This window comes from Asterias rubens, chromosome 13 (assembly GCF_902459465.1).
Source record: "Asterias rubens chromosome 13, eAstRub1.3, whole genome shotgun sequence".
NCBI classification, from domain to species: Eukaryota; Metazoa; Echinodermata; class Asteroidea; order Forcipulatida; family Asteriidae; genus Asterias; species Asterias rubens.
The window spans coordinates 11,817,928-11,835,888 of NC_047074.1; the positions used below are offsets into that span (position 1 = coordinate 11,817,928).

General features: G+C 41.4%; 1 protein-coding gene and 1 long non-coding RNA gene across 2 annotated transcripts; both read right to left on the reverse strand.

Moving 5' to 3' along the window:
- Positions 1 to 5,382: 5,382 nt before the first annotated feature.
- LOC117298787 lies at positions 5,383 to 6,916 on the reverse strand. Its single transcript, XR_004519991.1, has 2 exons — positions 6,620 to 6,916; positions 5,383 to 6,412 (listed from the first exon to the last, which is right to left on the reverse strand). It is a non-coding gene; the product is annotated as an uncharacterized LOC117298787 (long non-coding RNA).
- Positions 6,917 to 6,943: 27 nt separating this feature from the next.
- Positions 6,944 to 17,752, reverse strand: LOC117298788 (proline-rich protein 36-like). Its single transcript, XM_033782119.1, has 8 exons — positions 17,660 to 17,752; positions 16,329 to 16,430; positions 15,163 to 15,269; positions 13,766 to 13,860; positions 11,263 to 12,680; positions 10,170 to 10,544; positions 8,962 to 9,168; positions 6,944 to 7,843 (listed from the first exon to the last, which is right to left on the reverse strand). The coding sequence occupies exons 3-8, from the start codon at positions 15,187 to 15,189 to the stop codon at positions 7,143 to 7,145; spliced, it is 2,823 nt and encodes a 940-aa protein (XP_033638010.1). The 5' UTR covers positions 15,190 to 15,269; positions 16,329 to 16,430; positions 17,660 to 17,752; the 3' UTR covers positions 6,944 to 7,142.
- Positions 17,753 to 17,961: the final 209 nt, after the last annotated feature.

Genomic DNA, 17,961 nt, shown 5'->3' on the forward strand with positions numbered 1-17,961 from the left:
CACCCCGACTTCGAAAGCTCTCTGTTCCCCAAACCCCGCTCCTTCAAGCAGCACCGGACCAGCTCTACCAGCAGTCAGCAGAAGAAGCTGGCCTATATAGAGGTCGAGTTGAACCATGTTGCGGAAAAAGACCAAGACGTCATCATCTCGACGGAGAAACCGACGCAGTACGTCGAGATTGCTGGGGTCTACAAACCATTCTGTCCTAAATAGACGGACAATGATTGGATGACGATGGATGGCGATCAGAGATTTTTGATTCAATTAATTCGACAAGCACAAGAAAGACGGACGTTGAATGGTGATGAAGAGGTATTTTAATACTTCTGCAGTGGAGTGACACAGGAAAGATAGTAGATAAAGGGCAACGATCACAACATTGACTAGTTCAGAGCTTGAATTACGGGGCGGGCCGGGGGAGGGGGGGGGGGTAGCTGTAATGGTTACTGGACACTTATTTATTTTACAAGACAATATTTAAAATGAGCTGACATCCACTAAGAGAAGATCTTTTTGGTAAGGTGTGTGTAATTGTATCAAAACAGTTAAACGATAACATCACAGTCAACAGTTTTGGATTTTTTCACAAGATACCAAATCATGTATAATACAAATGAAAAACACATGAGTACATGACAACCAGGCTTTGACCCATTGTGAGGTGTACTGGCGAGACACTACTCGGCCAGGCCTGTGTTGTTCAAGTGCGAATTTCTAGCCCCATTAGTTTTACTACCGAGGTTTACTTTAATAATTAGTGGTAAGTTGGAGTATTTTATAGATTTTGAAATGCAGCATGGTAAAGCCCCTGTGGTCGATTTCACAAAGATACATGTAGTCCTAATTAGGACTAGTCCTACGAGTAATTAAAAATTAAGGCTAGTCTTAAAGACTAGTCTTTATTAGGCAGTAGACACTATTGGTAATTGTCAAAGACTAGCCTTCACAGTTGGTGTATTTCAACATATGCATAAAATAACAAACCTGTGAAAATTTGAGCTCCATCGGTCATCGAACTTGCGAGATAATAATGATGATAGAAAAAAACACCCTTGTCACACGAAGTTGTGTGCGTTTAGATGGTTGATTTCGAGACCTCAAGTTCTAAACCTGAGGTCTCGAAATCAAATTCGTGGAAAATTTCTTCTTTCTCGAAAACTATGGCACTTCAGAGGGAGCCGTTTCTCACAATGTTTTGTACCATCAACGTCTCCCCATTACTTGTCACCAAGAAAGGTTTTATGCTAAAAGTGTTTTGAGTAATTACCATCAGTGTCCACTGCCTATAAAAGACTAGTCTAAAAGACTAGTCTAAACTCTTTGTGAAATCCACTCCTGGAACTGTTACTGCAGAGCTCCATTTGCAGCGTTTTCCAGTAGTATAGCTCACCAGTTAAAACACCCGAGGACCAGTCAAATTCTCTCCGCGTATAGCAGGGCACATACAGTACATGCATCATGGGAACATGAGCTCAACTCCTTTGAAAGGAACACGTTGCCTTGGATCGGACGAGTTGGTCTATACAAAGCGTTTATAACCGTTTATTATAAAATGCATATGGTTGGAAAGGTGTTTTAAAAGTAGAATACAATGATCCATACAGACATGCCTCGAAATTGCGTGGTTTTCCTTTTACTTTGCGAACTAACACGGTCGGCCATTTATGGGAGTCAAAAATTTGACTCCCATAAATGGCCGACCGTGTTAGTCGAAAAGGTAAAAGGAAAACCGTGCAATTTCGAGGCATGTTTGTATGGATCATTGTATTCTACTTTTACATCTTTCTACCCATGTGCATTTTATAACAAACGGTTATATATACGCTTTGCAAAGACCAACTCGATCAATCTAAGGCAACGTGTTCCTTGAAGCATGCAGCACCGTTTTAGCCATGTTGGCTTATGACGCAAGCCAGCCAATCAATCTTTAACAATTTGATACACAAGAAGTTCCAGGTTTTTCATTTAAGAATCTAGTAAGAATACAGGGCCTCATGGTTTGATAAAACACTGGATTTGGAATTCTGGCCATATTCTTATCCGGGGTCTTTTTGAAATCCTGTAGTATGGGTTATATACAGTGAGGGAGCGATCAAAATGTTTTGTTATACCTCGGTAACAAACTGTGAAGTTTGATTGGTCGAGAACCAATCATGTGACGCGCAACAAAAACGCATGTTATACATGGCTCGACGGGTAACTATGAAAAGTGATGTACACCGGGTGTACATCACCTTGATCGTTCCCGGCGTTGGTCGATTTCCAGCGCTGTGTACGAAACAACCGCGGGTTCGAGGGAATTGTTTCTTGTTCGTCTGCTTTATTATTTATTTATTTATTTATTTATTTATTTTTCCCCTCGAGTGTACAAAACGCCATGGAACCTGACTTGATGACAAGTCGTTAGGCGCTGCCTATTTGTCTGCCTTTCATGCAACAGTCACAGTGCGATGTTACACATGCAACAGTCGTAGGTAGCGCGAGGCAGCGACTGACTCACACACACATACTGGGATTGAGGGTGTGTGCATCGTCCCCGTAGCTCGGCCGCGCTGTAACTACACACCGCGCTTAACACGCCGCGCTGTAACTACACACCGCGCTTAACAATTACCGTCTTGACTTCAAGACTACATGGAACCCGTCACAGCGTGCAACAATTGTATAGTGTAAGTATTGAGTGTGTATTATAAAATTGGTTCGAGGATGAGCTTACTGTACTAAAAACTCCCAGGTCATAAAGACAATGGACACTATTAGTAATTGTCAAAGACCAGTCTTCTTGATGTATCTCAACATATGCACAAAATAACAAACCTGTGAAAATTTGAGCTCAATCGGTCGTCGAAGTTGCGAGATAATATAGGTATTCTCGGTCAATTTCGGAAAATGAGCAGCCAATTTAATTTTCATGCGTTCGAATTAAAGCTATATATATATATAAAAAAACACCATTGTGACACGAAGGCGTATGCTTTCCGATGCTTGATTTCGATACCTCAAATTCTAAATCTGAGGTCTCGAAATCAAATTCGTGAAAAAATTACTTCTTTTTCGAAAACTACGTTACTTCAGAGGGAGCCGTTTCTCACAATGTGTTATACTATCAACCTCTCCCCATTACTCGTTACCACGTAAGGTTTTACGTTAATAATTACTTTAAGTGATTACCAATAGTGTCCACTGCCTTTAATTTCCCCGAATTTTTGGAGTTTGGATTTGGATATATATTTTTATTATCAACGCTCTTATTAGAGCCAAACGAGAAGAGAAAAGACAATGACGAAATTTCAGTTTTAGATGCGGGGAAAACCCCAGCGATTCGTCCCATGGAAAACCCACGCTGCAGTCAGGTAGTGGCTGAAAACCAATTCCACAAAGCGCACCTGTGGGATTCGAACCGGGGTCCTCGAGGTAAAAGGCAGGGCGAGACACTACACCAACCTGACCGCATGGGTCCCATGAATCTTCGGCAATAATTCTGACCGGGCCCATTTCTAATCTAATCTAATCTAATCTAATAATCTAATTTATATAACACCCAAGCAGATCCTTGCCATTTGATTGGAAGATTGTCCGTCACGTGTTTGCAAATAAAAGTACCATTGCACGCTGAGTCACTCACCGTGCTTTTTCGTTCCATCCGAAAAGTACCATTGCACGCTGCCAGCGTGCAATGGTACTTTTCGGATGGAACGAAAAAGCTGAGTAAAAACATCACTGCGAGCGCGTGTCTTTGGTAACGCAGCAGTGTTACTGCAAGGCATATTAGTAAAATTACTAGCATTCGGCTTCTACAATTAAAAATTGTAGGCCTACGTTTTGTTTGTTTTGAAAGTTGTATCTTTCAATCAAAATGACAAAGATCTACTTGGATGTTATATAAAACAAATAATGAATGTTTTTCATTCGTGCAATGGTGCGAATATGTTCATTCGTTGAAAGCTGGAATGTTCCATTCAACTCGGCTCCGCCTCGTTGAATAGAACATTCCATCTTTCAACTCATGAACATATTCGCACCATTGCACTCATAAACATTCATTATGTGTATACTATTTCACGGGTTAGCGGCGAATTTTGGCTTCTGCGCGTGCGTACTCCATGTTACTAGGCATTCCACGCTTATGGCTAGCACAGAAATTCGGCGCTTGCACGTTAAGCAGGGAATCGTGATCGTAAGCGCAGAATTCGGCGGTAAGCAGAGCCATGAAATTGGGCCCGGCATGGTTGAAATGAAAGTAGCATTGGTTCATAAGGTGGTTTTTTTTTTCTCGCTGTCCACCGGGTACAACGAAACGACAGTTGAAGAATTAACATTATAATTGTTAATATATTGTAATAAGATTCGAACAGAAACCAATATGAAATACTGGATTTCAAGAAATTAATAAACATCACAGATCAAATAATATAAAGGTGATCAGGGCAAACCGAAAGTGTTCTACAAAAATAAACATATAAGATCTCTGTACTGTAAAGGTTAACAAGGAAAGAGGAATGAAATAAAAGACAGCTGTAAAACTCAAGATATATGAGCTAAAAAACTTTCTCTCTTCTAGTTTTTTTTTACTTTGTTGTTTTGCTTTAAGGCAGTGGACACTATTGCACACTAATTACTAAAAATAATTATCAGTAAAAAACCTTAATTAGTAACAAGTAATGGGGAGATGTTGATAATGTAATACTATTAGTGAGAAACGGCTGCCTCTGAAGTAACGTAGTTTTCGAGAAAGAAGTAATTTTCCACGAATTTGATTTCGAGACCTCAGATTTTTTCTTTCATTATTATCTCGCAACTTCGACGACCAATTGAGTCCAAATTTTCACAGGTTTGTCATGCTAATGTTGAGATACACCACGTGAGAAGACTGGTCTTAGACAACATTACTAATAGTGTCCAGTGTCTTTAACCAGAACTGTTTTGGTTGAAGGAATTATATTCTTCCTTCATGCGATCTTTGCCCAGGTTTTCCAACTGCAGTATATTAGATTGCAAAAAAACAATTCATAAATCAATGAATTAATTAATCAATCAATCAATCAATCAACCATTCAATTAAAAAATCAATCAATTATCAAATTAAATAATCAATTAATCAATTTGTATTTATTCTAGAGGTTATTTGTGCTGGGCTGCACAATGCCCTTCTCTCAGAGTGCTGGGCAAAAAATAAGAGTTCCCCGACAGCCCCCCCCCCCCCCCCCCCCCCCCCCGGCACCGCCCTAGCACCCATCCACCGTGGCCACACAACTGGATGTGGTTATAATAACATTGGAGCTGAGGCATTCAGGCAACGAAACATAAGTAGCAGGAACTTAACATTATAGTTAAACACAACTGACAAAATCCGACAAAAATAATCCGAAACTGAAACTGTAATTGCAAGAGTTGTCGTCCGTGGCAAAAGTCAAGATTAATTTCAACTTTCACTTTATTCCATCACATACTGATTACCATAGACGATGAGCATTTAAAGGAAGTGTACATACTTGATGGTCTTTGAATAATTAAATTAAAATCAACTAATTTCCTGGAGCTGGATCTGGATAAACTCAAAGCTCTAATTACAGCCAAAACGTGAAGAAAAGATGAAGAAATTTCAGTTTTAGATGTGGAAGGAAAACCCCACAGAATTATTCCAGGGAAAACCCACGCAGTCAGGTAGGGACTGAAAACCCAATCCACATAGTGCCCCCGGTGGGATATGAACCGGGGCCCCAGAGGTGAAGGGCAAGGCAAGACACCACTACACCAACCTGACTGACCTGTTTTGTTTTTGTGTACACTGGATTTGTTTGTCAAACTGGTCCAACTAATTAATACTGCAGCCACTGTAGCTTGGACTGATTATAAATTTTGCCAGAGTGCAAGAAGATATCATGTGGAAATTGAATGTATAGGGCCTACAGTACACAGTCAACCCTCCTACTGTCTGACCATTCATTATTATTCACTGTGGTTTGTGATACTATAACTTTGCCAGCATGCAAAGGAATGAATGCATCGACACAGTACACAGTCAACCCTCCTACTAGCTGACCATTCAATATCAATCACTTTGGTTTTGGATAATAGAGATCATTTTTGCAAGCCTGTAGTGAGATATGTGGTGAATGCATTGAATACAGAACACAGTCAACCCTCCTACTGTCTGACCGTTCAATATCATCCATTGTGGTTTTGAATAATTTAAAAACTATACCAGCCTACAGTATGATATTATGTGGTGAATGCATCTGCAAAGTACACAGTCAACCCTCCTACTGTCTGACTAATCAATATCATCCACTGTGGTTTTTCAATAACAAAATAATACACTGAGTCAGCCTGCTATATGTTATAACTTTGTGCATGCATCTACACAGTACCTAGTCACTGTGGTTTTGAATACGAGATGAACATTGCCAACCTACAATTTGATATCGTGTGGTGAATGCATACTACTACCTGGTACACAGTCAACCCTCCTACTGTCTGACTAATCAATATCATCCACTGTGGTTTTTCAATAACAAAATAATACACTGAGTCAGCCTGCTGTATGTTATAACTTTGTGCATGCATCTACACAGTACCTAGTCACTGTGGTTTTGAATAAGAGATGAACATTGCCAACCTACAATGGTGAATGCATACTACTACCTGGTACACAGTCAACCCTCCTACTCTCTGACCAATGTGGTTTTCAATAACAAATGCACCATGCCAGCCTGCAGTATGATATCATGTGGTGAATGGATCTGCAAAGTTCAAAGTCAACCCTCCTACTGTTTGAACGATAAATATCATTCACTGGGGTTTTGAATAATACATAAACTGTGCCAGGGTTTCAAAGTCAACCCTCCCACTGGTGACCATTAAATAACACTCACTATGGTTTTGAATAATACTTAAACTGTGCCCGGGTTTCAAAGTCAACCCTCCTACAGTTTGACCATTAAATATCATTCACTGTGGTTTTGAATATTAAAAAGACATAAACTGTGCCAGCCTAAAAGTACGATATTATGTGGTGAATGCATCTGCACAAAACACAGTCAACCCACCTACTGTGTAATTATCTATGAGGCAAACTAATGGCATGTAAAGATATCATCATGGGTGGGGGAGGGTCATGCATTGGAAATGGCAGGGCTTTGCTAAACCTCAACATTCATTTGTGCATTTTCTCTGTCTCTTTTTTGGGGGATGGGGCAAGGGTTGTTGGCAGGAGGCTCCCCCTCAGTCAGGGTAGGGGAGTGGGGACACTTAGGCCTTGGATACCACAAGACCTCTGGCTCCTTCATGAATAAACGGATAGCCTTCCTCAACGACCGGATGAAATAATCCGTTCCTTTCGGCGTCAGCTCTAAACAGTCTCTCTCAATGTGCTTCGTCGACGGACGAATCCGAGGGTACGAAATAAAGTGATTCCCCTCGCCGAGACGCTGTATGATCTCCGAGGCCCTCTCGTTGATGTAGCGGATTCTCCGAGGATACACCAGCTGCCCTCTACTGTCCAGTTGCAGGAACATCTCCGACCACACCAGCCTGCAGTTCATCTTGTTGTGCACGAAATATGTCATGTTTTTTAGAATACCGACAAAGTTATCCTTTAGGTCGTCGGCGAAGTCGTACGCCCCTAGATGGACGACGATCATGGACGGTGGCTCGCTGCTCACGCCCAGAAGGGTGTCCATCATCGACTTGAAGTTCTTGAGCATTTGTTTCTCCGATAGCACCTTCCAGTGGAGATCGACGATGTCGTCTAGTCCGAGGGTCGATCCCTGGGCTCTTTCCACCGCTCGCAAGACGTATGAATCGCCGACGACCCAGACGACGGGAAGCTTCTTGTGGGAAGCTGATTTTGCAACATACAGGGAAAAAATGACAACCGGTAATGTCTGTTCTTTTGGTGCCGCTTTCACATCAGATTGAACGTTGAAGTTAGAGGGTTTGATACCTTTCGTAAGTCAAGTTTTTGGCCATGATTTTGTTAATTCACATTTTCCACTAACAAGGTTACATTGAGTTTGTGGGTACACTTGGGAAGTCAGGATAGTCCGAGCAAGACTGTGTGGTATGTAAAGGCTGTTTTGTTGTTTGCACTTTACATGATAAGATTTCCAAACAAAATGTCTGCATCTAAATTAAGTAGTTGTTGCTCATTCTTTTCTTTATGTTCAAAGTTAGTCTTTGTGCTACCACCACCTTCCTTGTTTAAAACAAGATATCGTGACGAAGCTGTTAACGGGAATTATGTGTACCTTTGGTTTTGGAACCCTTTGATTGTTTTAATCAAAGGGTATAATTAATGTAGAAACATGTTGATGTGTATACAATCAAACCACCTGTGAAAAATTCATTTCAAAAGGGTAGTAGCATTTTCGAGATATCACCAAAACTTAGAGTGGTAGTGTCCACAAAGACATAATGATCCGGGCTACAATTATTTTATTCAAGAGGCCGTTGCATCCTACTCCTAGGGCTGTAACAGGGCTACCCCTTTTACAGTCCATACGGATGTAGGCTTGGGTATCACCAGTTCCAAGCCTGGCCGGTAGAGCAGAAAGCACTACCACCCCAATTTTACGTAGCAAGTGTCACGACCGGGATTCGAACACCAGAGTTTGAATTCGGTGCTCTTCTTTTATCAAATGTTTATCAAATTTAATCAAATTTTTATCTTTTTTTGTGCATTCATGCCTGGAGCTTTCCTTCTCTTCTTTTAAGTATGTGTTTTTTGTCATTGTTTACAATAATGTATGTAAACACGCCAATTTAAGTCTTTTTAACTTCTGTCGTGTTTTTTGTGCTATTTTTAATAAACCTTAATGAATTGAATTGAAATTGAATTAACTGCTCGGTTGTGACACGCTAACAATTCTAAATTCTCAAGCAAGTTTTGACGGCTATTTGCCATACCAAACGTATACCTTCCCTTTAACGGTTTGCTTATTATTTTTATTTCAATTTTACCTGGTTTGTGTCTGCTGCCCTCTCTTGAGCTGTCTGAACTTGATGATCTTCTAGAGCGACGCCTTTTTCTGTGACCAGATTTACTTTTGGATCTGCTTCTAGCTTTACTCCTTGATCCACTTCTAGATCTACTTGAAGATCTACTTTGAGAGCTGGTTCTGGAAATACTTCTGGATCTGTCTCTTGTCCCGTCTTCTTCATTTTCTTCTGTTCAGATATTTGATGAAATAATAATAAAATAACAATAACAATAACCCGTTTTTATATAACCCAGAGGACGTCTCATAGCGCTTCTAACATTATTGCCCCCTGATCACTGGGCTTTTATTCATTCTTTAAACCATCTCAGCTCCCTGGTGGGGAGACACTAGTAAAGCGATAATCAAATTCAAAGGAAAATAATGAGGAAAAACCAACATATTTTCACTCTTTCAACTCATTTCTCACAAATAGCATTTTAAGCAAAGGTATTTCAAGGAGTGTTTTCCACAATTCCCATTTTTTACACCACTTAAGCTATGTACACCTAAGTCAAAGCACCAAGCAGTCAGGTTGTGTTGGTTGGTTTCTCGTCTTGTCTTCCACATCTGGGACACGGGTTCAAATCCCTCCAAGGCACAAAATGTGGGTTTCCCCTAGAGTAACTCTCTGGGGTTTTCCTCCAAACCTAAAACTGAAACATCTTTAAAGGGACACGTACCCTTGGATCGGACGAGTTGGTCTATAAAAAGCATTTTTAACCGTTTGTTATAAAAATGCATATTGGAAAGATGTTTTAAAAGTAGAATACAATGATCCACATAAATGTGCCTCGAATTTTCATGGTTTTCCGTTTGCTTTGCAAACTAAGTTAATTTTGACGCCCATAAATGGCCGACCGTGTTAGTCGAGGAGGTAAAAGGAAAATCATAATTTCGAGGCATATTTGTGTGGATCATTGTATTCTACTTTTAAAACATCTTTCTACCCATTATGCATTTTATAACAAACTGTTACAAACGCTTTTCAAAGACCAACTCGACGGATCAAAGGCAACGTGTTCCTTTAATTGTCTTCTCTCAAAGGAGGTTCTTGACTAGTATAATGATTAAGTTTGCTTTTATGTTGTGGCTTCACAACTCAAACTAATAAATGTAATAAAATAAAACCGTTGTATTTCCAACCATACAAGTGTAATGCACACCCTTTGAGATGATAAGAGCACGTACTTGTTTTTGACTGAGCTCCTTCGCTCTGTTTGAATTCCGTCGTGCTGTCTGCATCCCGGTAGTCCGTCCTGGCTGGTATCACGCTACCAGTGGTCACATTGTCCAAAGCACTCCCAGTCTCTTTGACAGCTCTCGACTCGGGCTTCTCTGCGGCTGACTGCCCACCCCAGACAGCTCCAGTGGGTACCCTGAGAGGCGGCTGGTCCAGCGGGCGCTCGTACTCCCTAACGATCTCGTTACCCTTCTCGTCGATGATGTACTCTCGGACGACCTGTTTTATCACTTCGTACCCAGGGGGATTCTGGCTGGGCAATGCGGGCAATGCTTGTGGACTTTGTAGAGGTCCGGCTGGTGATGTGTGTACAGGTACAGAGGCTAGAGAAACCAGAAGAGGAAATACAAAAGCACAAAGCAATAATGGCATTTTCAAATAAAACTTCATCTTGACAAAGTCTAAATAACTTCCAAGGTCTGTAGGACTGATAAGACTGATAATCTGGGGCGGATTTCACAAGAAGTTAGGACTAGTCTTGTCTTTAGTTAGGACGAGTTACTCATTAGCCATACGTGTCTAATATCTCCTAGGACTAGTCCTAAGTTAGGACTAGTCATGACTCTTTGTGAAATCGACCCCAGGGCACTTATGAAGCCTTCTTTCTCATTACTCTTTCTCAAAATAGCAACAGCTGCCGTACTTCTCACCAAGTAAGTGTTCATGGTGATTAATTTGTGGGGTATTATTAACCAATCTTTGACCCTAACTTTAAGGGTCAATATGAGCAAGACCAGGAGATGTATTGAGGAAAATTTTTTCTTCCAAGTGCCTCCAACCATCAGAAAATGGTCATTGATAAACGGAAAAGTCTCTTTTTTTTATTTTTATTTTTTTATTACACAGCGCCAAAAACAGGATGAATGAACGGGAAGAAATCTTCAGTTTTAGATATCGGAGGAAAAAAACCAATGGGGAAAACCCACACATTCAATTAGAGACTGAGAACCAATTCACATGCAAGGCTCTGGTCTCAAGTGGGATTTGAACCGTGGTCCACAAGAGGTGAAAGGCAAGGGAAGAAACCTTTAGTAATCCCACCTTGTGTATAAGTAGGTCTTGCTGTTGACGAAGGATTCTGAAGCTGTGGCTGAGATGGATTTGTGCCCGGAATGTTGTTGAGATCTGAGGGGCTTCTTAAAAATATTCCTCCTGAGGCTAAGAGTGACACCAGATCAGCGGCAGAGAGGTTTGCTGGAACACTATGGGGAGGCTGAGCTCCTTGAGTGGGGCCATGACACGTTGGAGGTTGCTGGTAAGTGCTAAGAGTTTGAGGTGGTTGGTTACAGGGTTGTGTTGGAGGTTGCTGGTAAGTGCTAAGAGTTTGAGGTGGTTGGTTACAGGGTTGCGTTGGGACACCATAGGGTGCCTGGAGTCTCTGATTAGGGTCATGCAAGATTTGAGATTGCTGGTGAGTCCCAGGAGCTCTGTTGGGGGGTTGTGTCTGAACACCATAGGGTGGTTGAACTCTCTGAGTAGGTCCATGAAACATTGGATGTTGCTGGTGAGTGCTAGGAGTTTGAGGTGCAATGTTACTGGGTTGTGGTGGAACACCAAAGGGTGGTGGGCCTCTCTGAGAAGGCCCATGAAACCTTGGCGGTGGTTGGCGAGTCCCAGGACTAGGAGGTGCTCTGTTAGGAAGTTGTGTTGAACCACCGAAAGGTGGCGGGACTTTCCCAACAGGGTCACGAAACGTTGGAGGTGGCTGGTGAGATCTGGGAACAGGATGTGCTCTGTGAGGGGGTTGTGTTGAACCATTGAAGGGTGGCGGGACTCTCCCAACAGGGTCACGAAACGTTGGAGGTTGCTGGTGAGTCCCAGGACTAGGAGGTGCTCTGTTTGGGTTGATTTGTTTGAGTAGACCAGCTATTACATTACTGAAAGAGGGCTTCTCAGGAGCTGTTGGGGCACTGTATATGTTGGCTGAAAGATCGCTGGATGGGTTCCGATGATGGAAATCAGATGGGAATCCACTCTGACCAGGTGGATAGGAAGGCGGTCTATCGCCTGGTGATATTTGATTAGGATTTCGAGGATCTGGAGGTCCTAGCCAGGGACTTTGTGGATTGAAGTTGGATTCCCTTGGGCGATGTCCAGAGTGATGCATTTGAGGATTGAAATTGTCACTGGGTGGTAATCGGGCCCGATGGGGTTGGGGTTGAAAGTGTCCAGGAGGGTGTCCTCCAGGAGGGAAAGAGTGTCTGTGAGATGGGCTGCGTGGTGGCCCCAGGCTTCCAGGGCGCTGCTGCTGCTGCTGCTGAAAGACACTCTGGTCCATTTCGTGTGGGGGTGGATGGCGACTATTGAAGAAGCCTTGTGGTCTCATACCTGGGAACCCTTGAGGTCCTCTGGGTCTCATTGAATTGGAAGACCGGGGGTTTTTCCAGGAACTTCTAGACTTTTCAGCAACAGGTTGAAAAGCTTCTCTTTGGCTGTCCTCATTTGTGACTGTAACAGTACTGAGGAATCAAGAAGCAAAAGTAAGACATTAGACTTAGCTGTTGCAAGTTGTTTACCAAACAAAATGATCTGTGGCTTAATAGCATTTGGTTAATAATGGCATCACAAATCAAGTCTTTTTCAAAGGTTAAGAGAAAGACGCTGCTAGGGTCGAAACGTCAGGCCATTAACTATATATTGCAAGGAATTAAAATGAAATTCGATATCCCTGAAGGGTAAGGACTAGGGACCAGTCTATGGAATTAATCTTAGTTGTGGATGTGTAAGAGGGAAGGTTTAACATTTGGTAATCACTCTTAAAATGAATGTCAGTAAAAACTTTTGATGAAAACATACAGCAGCATTCAATAGTATTAAAAGCATTTTGAGAATCATTTCACTTTGATGTAATGTGTTTTTAAAAAAGAGGTAATTTCTCCCCCCCCCCCCCCAAAAAAAAGACTTCAGCCGGAGCCTTTTATTGTGCATCTGAAAGCACACAAAAGAATGCAACAAGGATGTTTTTCCCTTTTCTCTTGAAAATCCGATGACCAATTGAGCCCAAACTTTCACAGGTTTGTTGTTTGATGCATATGTTGGGATACACCAAGTGAGAATACTGGTCTTTGACAGTTACCAAATATGTCCAGTGCCTTTAAAGGGACGATGTACTTTTTGTAGGACAAATAACACAATGTCCACAGATAAACATTAAACTTACACAGTTTGAAGATAATGATAATAGAAAGCTTCCCTGAAAATATTACTTGCCGAGGTGCTGTAATTTTTGAGAAATGAGTAAAACAATGTCCTGAAAATAATTTACGTCTCAGTGATCAATGAAACGAAAATTATTATTTTAGCATGTATTTTCATAACATTGTTTTACTCGTTTCTAAAAAACTACAGCACCTCAGAAACTAATATTTAAAGGTACGCTTTCTATTATCATTATCTTCAAACGGTGTAATTTTAATGTAAATTTTAATGTAAATCTGTGGACATTGTGTTTTGTGTTACAAAAAATACCCATATCCTTTAACACAATATAACGGTTCAAAACATAAAAAGATATATTTTGCCTTTAACACTTTTATATTCCTACCTTTCGTGAGTACTCAAGCTGATATCAGAGGGCACCTCCAAACTGTACTCCTCTTCAGATGCAATAGCAATGGAAATGGTCGAGCCCTTAAATTCCTTTAAAATAAAAATAAGGAGTAGAATATGACTGACAACACTGACTCAAAAGTATCGCTTCTAAACAGCAGGCCTGATACTTCACAGAGACAACGAAGGCGATTGCCTCCGTGTCCCCTGGTCATTGCCTTGGTGCCCTTGAAATGCTACAGTACAAATTTGCAATTTCATCATAGGGTGCCAAGAAGAAAATGCCTTGGTGCCCTTGCCCTTCCAAAAACGAAGCATACAGCCCTGAAACAGTTATGCAAGGTACGCTCCTTATATTGTCTATAATAAATCAGCTTTCTTAAAGGGACATGTTTCCTTGGATCAGGCGAGTTAGTCTATGAAAGTATTTTAAACTTTGAAACTGTTTGTTATAGAATGCATATATGGTTAGAAAGATGTTTTAAAAGTAGAATATTACGATTTCGAGGCAAATTTGTGTAGGCCTAACTCGTAATTTACGAGTTACACAAATTTGCCTCGAAATTACATGGTCTTCCTTATACTTCATGAACTCACACGGCACGCCAATTTGTGGAGTCAAGTTTTTGACTCCATAAACATGGCCGGCAGTGTTTGGTCACAAAGTAGAAGGAAAACCACGCGAAGTTTTGAGGCATATCTGTGTGGATCAATTCTATTTTTAAAACACCTTTCTAATCGTATGGATTTCAAAACAAACTCGACTGATCCAAGGAAACGTGTCCCTCAAACTTGCCCTATGGGTTTATACAAGCTTTGCAACATACTTGCTTAAAATGCTTCTTACCGATATTATGTAAAACAGAAATCACAGGCGTACTCGAGTGGGATTCAAACCCACAACCTTTGGAATTCTAGGTCAGTGTCTTACCAGCTAGACTACCGTACTGCCTCTAGCTACAGGGCAATCTATGTGGTCTAGTTGGTAAGACACTGCTATAGAATGGCATAAGTTTAGGGCTCAACTCCCACCCGAATATTATGCCTGGGAATTTTTATTTATTTATTAAGTTTTTATTTAGTTTTTAAGTTAATGGCCTCATGTTTTGACCCTAGCAGAGTCTTTCTCGAACCCAGGAAAACTCTGAGTTTACAATGCTTAAGGCCGAGTCACATTCCAATGGCAAAGAGAACACACTCGATTGGTTGAAATGCTCCACGCAGAATATGCCCACGTTTATTCAACCAATCGAGGGTGGCATTTTTAATGTTCTCCTTTTCATTGAGGCCTGTGTGACCGGGACCTTCCCGGTAAAACACACACATCTGTGCAAGGGTAAAACCCAAATTAAAATTCCCTGTCCAAATTTCTTACATCTATTAAAACTCAACCTTATTGTTCATGGCATCTTTGGCCATTTTGGCTTCCTCGTGCTTTCTGTAAGCGATGTACGCCCGCCCGCTACAGGTTTTAGTGCCATCTTCGCAGACTCTGAAAACTAGCCAAGTGGAGGAAAAGAAACAACAGTGTTATATAGGTAAGGTAGCAACGCTGTGGTGCCCTTCATTTTTTTTTTGATTTTTTTTTTTATGCAAGTTGCCAGACACACAAGGCCTGAAGCCACTTCAAGGTGTATTTTTCCCAGAGGCTGCTGCTACCTACTCCTAGGGCTGTAACAGGGTTACCCCTTTGACAGTCCATACGGATGTAGGCTTGGGTATCATCAGTCCGAAGCCTGGTCGGTAGAGCAGAAAGCACTACCTCCCCAAATTTACGACTGGGATTCAAACCCACACTCTGCTAATCAAACACCAGAGCTTGAATCTGGTGCTCTAAACCGCTCGGCCATGACACGTCATGCCTGTGCCCCTTTTAAACTAGAAGGAAATTGCCGTGCCCCTTAAAGAGCAGAGTTCAAGGCCTGAGGTAAACTGATTTTGCACAGGGCCGTTACTTCACAGAGGCAATGAGAGGCAATGAGAGACTTTGGAACGCTAGGTGGTAGCAGACTCGGCAGGTAAGAATTTCCATTGTTTTTATAGTTCTGAGCATGCGCACATTACCGAGAAAACAAGAATTTGCCTAGTAGTTGATAGTGAGTCTGCTGCCACCTAGCGCTCAAAAGTGTCACATACATGTAGGCTCCAAGACCCTAGGTGGAATGCCTTAAAGGGAAGGTACACGTTTGGTAAGAGCATTGGAGAGTTGATGGTAGTAAAAAACATTGTGGGAAACGACTCCCTCTGAAGTAACGTAGTTTTTGAGAAAGAGGTAATTTCTCACTAAAATTATAAAAGACTTCTAGCTAGATGTCTTTTATTCCTATCTGAAAGCACACAAATTCGTCCAACAAGGGGGGTTTTTTCTCTCATCATTTTCTCACAACTTTGATGACCAATTTAGCTCAAATGTTCACAGGCTTGTTATTTTATGCTTATGGTGGGATACACCAAGTAAGAACACTGGTCTTTTACAATTACCAATGTGTACAATGTCTTTAACCATCCAAGTGAAGCTAGATATAGGCCTTCAGACTTTTAGTTTTAGTTTTACAAACCTCTTCTGATTGTGCCAAATTTCTTGAAGATCTTTTGGATGTTTGTATAGTGGTGCAAGCTGGCAGATTGGTGATGCAGATCTTGTTGGTTTGTACCGGCATCTGTGGATGAAGAATTGATACAATAAATAGTTCTTCGGGACTATAGACTATGGTGTGCTGTGGACGAGCGGTTAAGAGCACTGGATTCCAACTCTGGTGATTCCGAGTGTGGATTCTAGTCAGGGTCGTGACACCAGTGTCCTGTAAGATTAAGAAAGACGCTTATTGCTGCATCTTTCGGATGGGACCGATGGCTGATGGTCCCTCGTGTTTTGTAATGCACATTAAAGAACACACTACAGTGCACCTATCGTAAAGAGAAGACGTTGGCCCTAATTTACTTCTAGAACTGTGGAGTTCTGTGTTCCGCTATTCGTCTCCATGATAGCGGAACGAACCTCATAGTGCTATCTAGGAGTAGGCTCCGGTGTTCCTGGCTTGAGTGGCCACTTACCGCACCATCATAGCACCTTGTAAATCATTTTAGTATTACTATAGTAATCATTATAATTTATAGCGCGATGTAAAAGAATTGGTATCATACTTCAACCTCCCCAATAACTTAAACTGCACGAAAAAATACTGAATATTGAAGCGCCTTGACGGATACATGTATGAGTCTTATATATGGAATTGCCAATTGGATGTATCTGAAGCCACTTTTAGATCATTATTATTATTTATATCATTACTCTATGTTTATATTAAGCCTCCTGCACTTTCGTCAGGCAATGGCTACTACTGTTTGCACATTGTCCATTTCAATTGTGACAGTGAAATCGTATGAAAAGATTTTTGGTCTGATTTTGGAAAATTTTCTGTATCATGCAATCATGCCACCACTTTTCCCATGATCATATGACGTGTTTATGTGATTACTCAAGACCAAGTCTCAAGTGACAGTAAAAAAGGTCGCAGGAGGATGCTAACAATTTTCCGAAAAACCCATACCACATGCAGAGTTCCAGTCCGGAAATCGAGCCGGCCGGGGTACACAGCCCACAGAGGTGAAAGACATGGACAGACACAAGTGTCAACCTGACTACGTCCATGGTCCCACCCAGTCTTGTTTTAACACCCCCATTAGCCGCCCCCCCCCCCCACAAAAAAAAAAAAAGTGGACGAAGTATTGATCATTGTTAGTATTACCAACCATAAGTTTCCGTATGGCGCCACCACTTTTTCATTCGATATGAAATAATATAGTATCTAATTTACCTCAATGAGATATCCCTTTTTCTAAAAATGAGTGAAAAAGTGGTGGCGCCATACGGAAAGTTATCCATTACCTTTTCCGAAAGGATATGGGAATTTAGAGTAATGACTTTCACCCAAATTTCAGCAAGGACTGCCCTAGTTCTGTGTGCACTGTGTTATCGCCATTCAGCCATTCATGTTGACAAACCATGGGTAGTCTGTGCTAAGTAATACCCTAAGTAATAGCTTACGAGACAGGGTACCAGATCATGTTGACTGCGGATCGCGGGTTGAATTATAGAGGTCGCTATTTACTTTGTTGGTCAATTCATTCAGCAAGTTAGAGGCCTCGATGAGCGCATTCGCAACGCTTTGAAATAATGCCATTATTTTT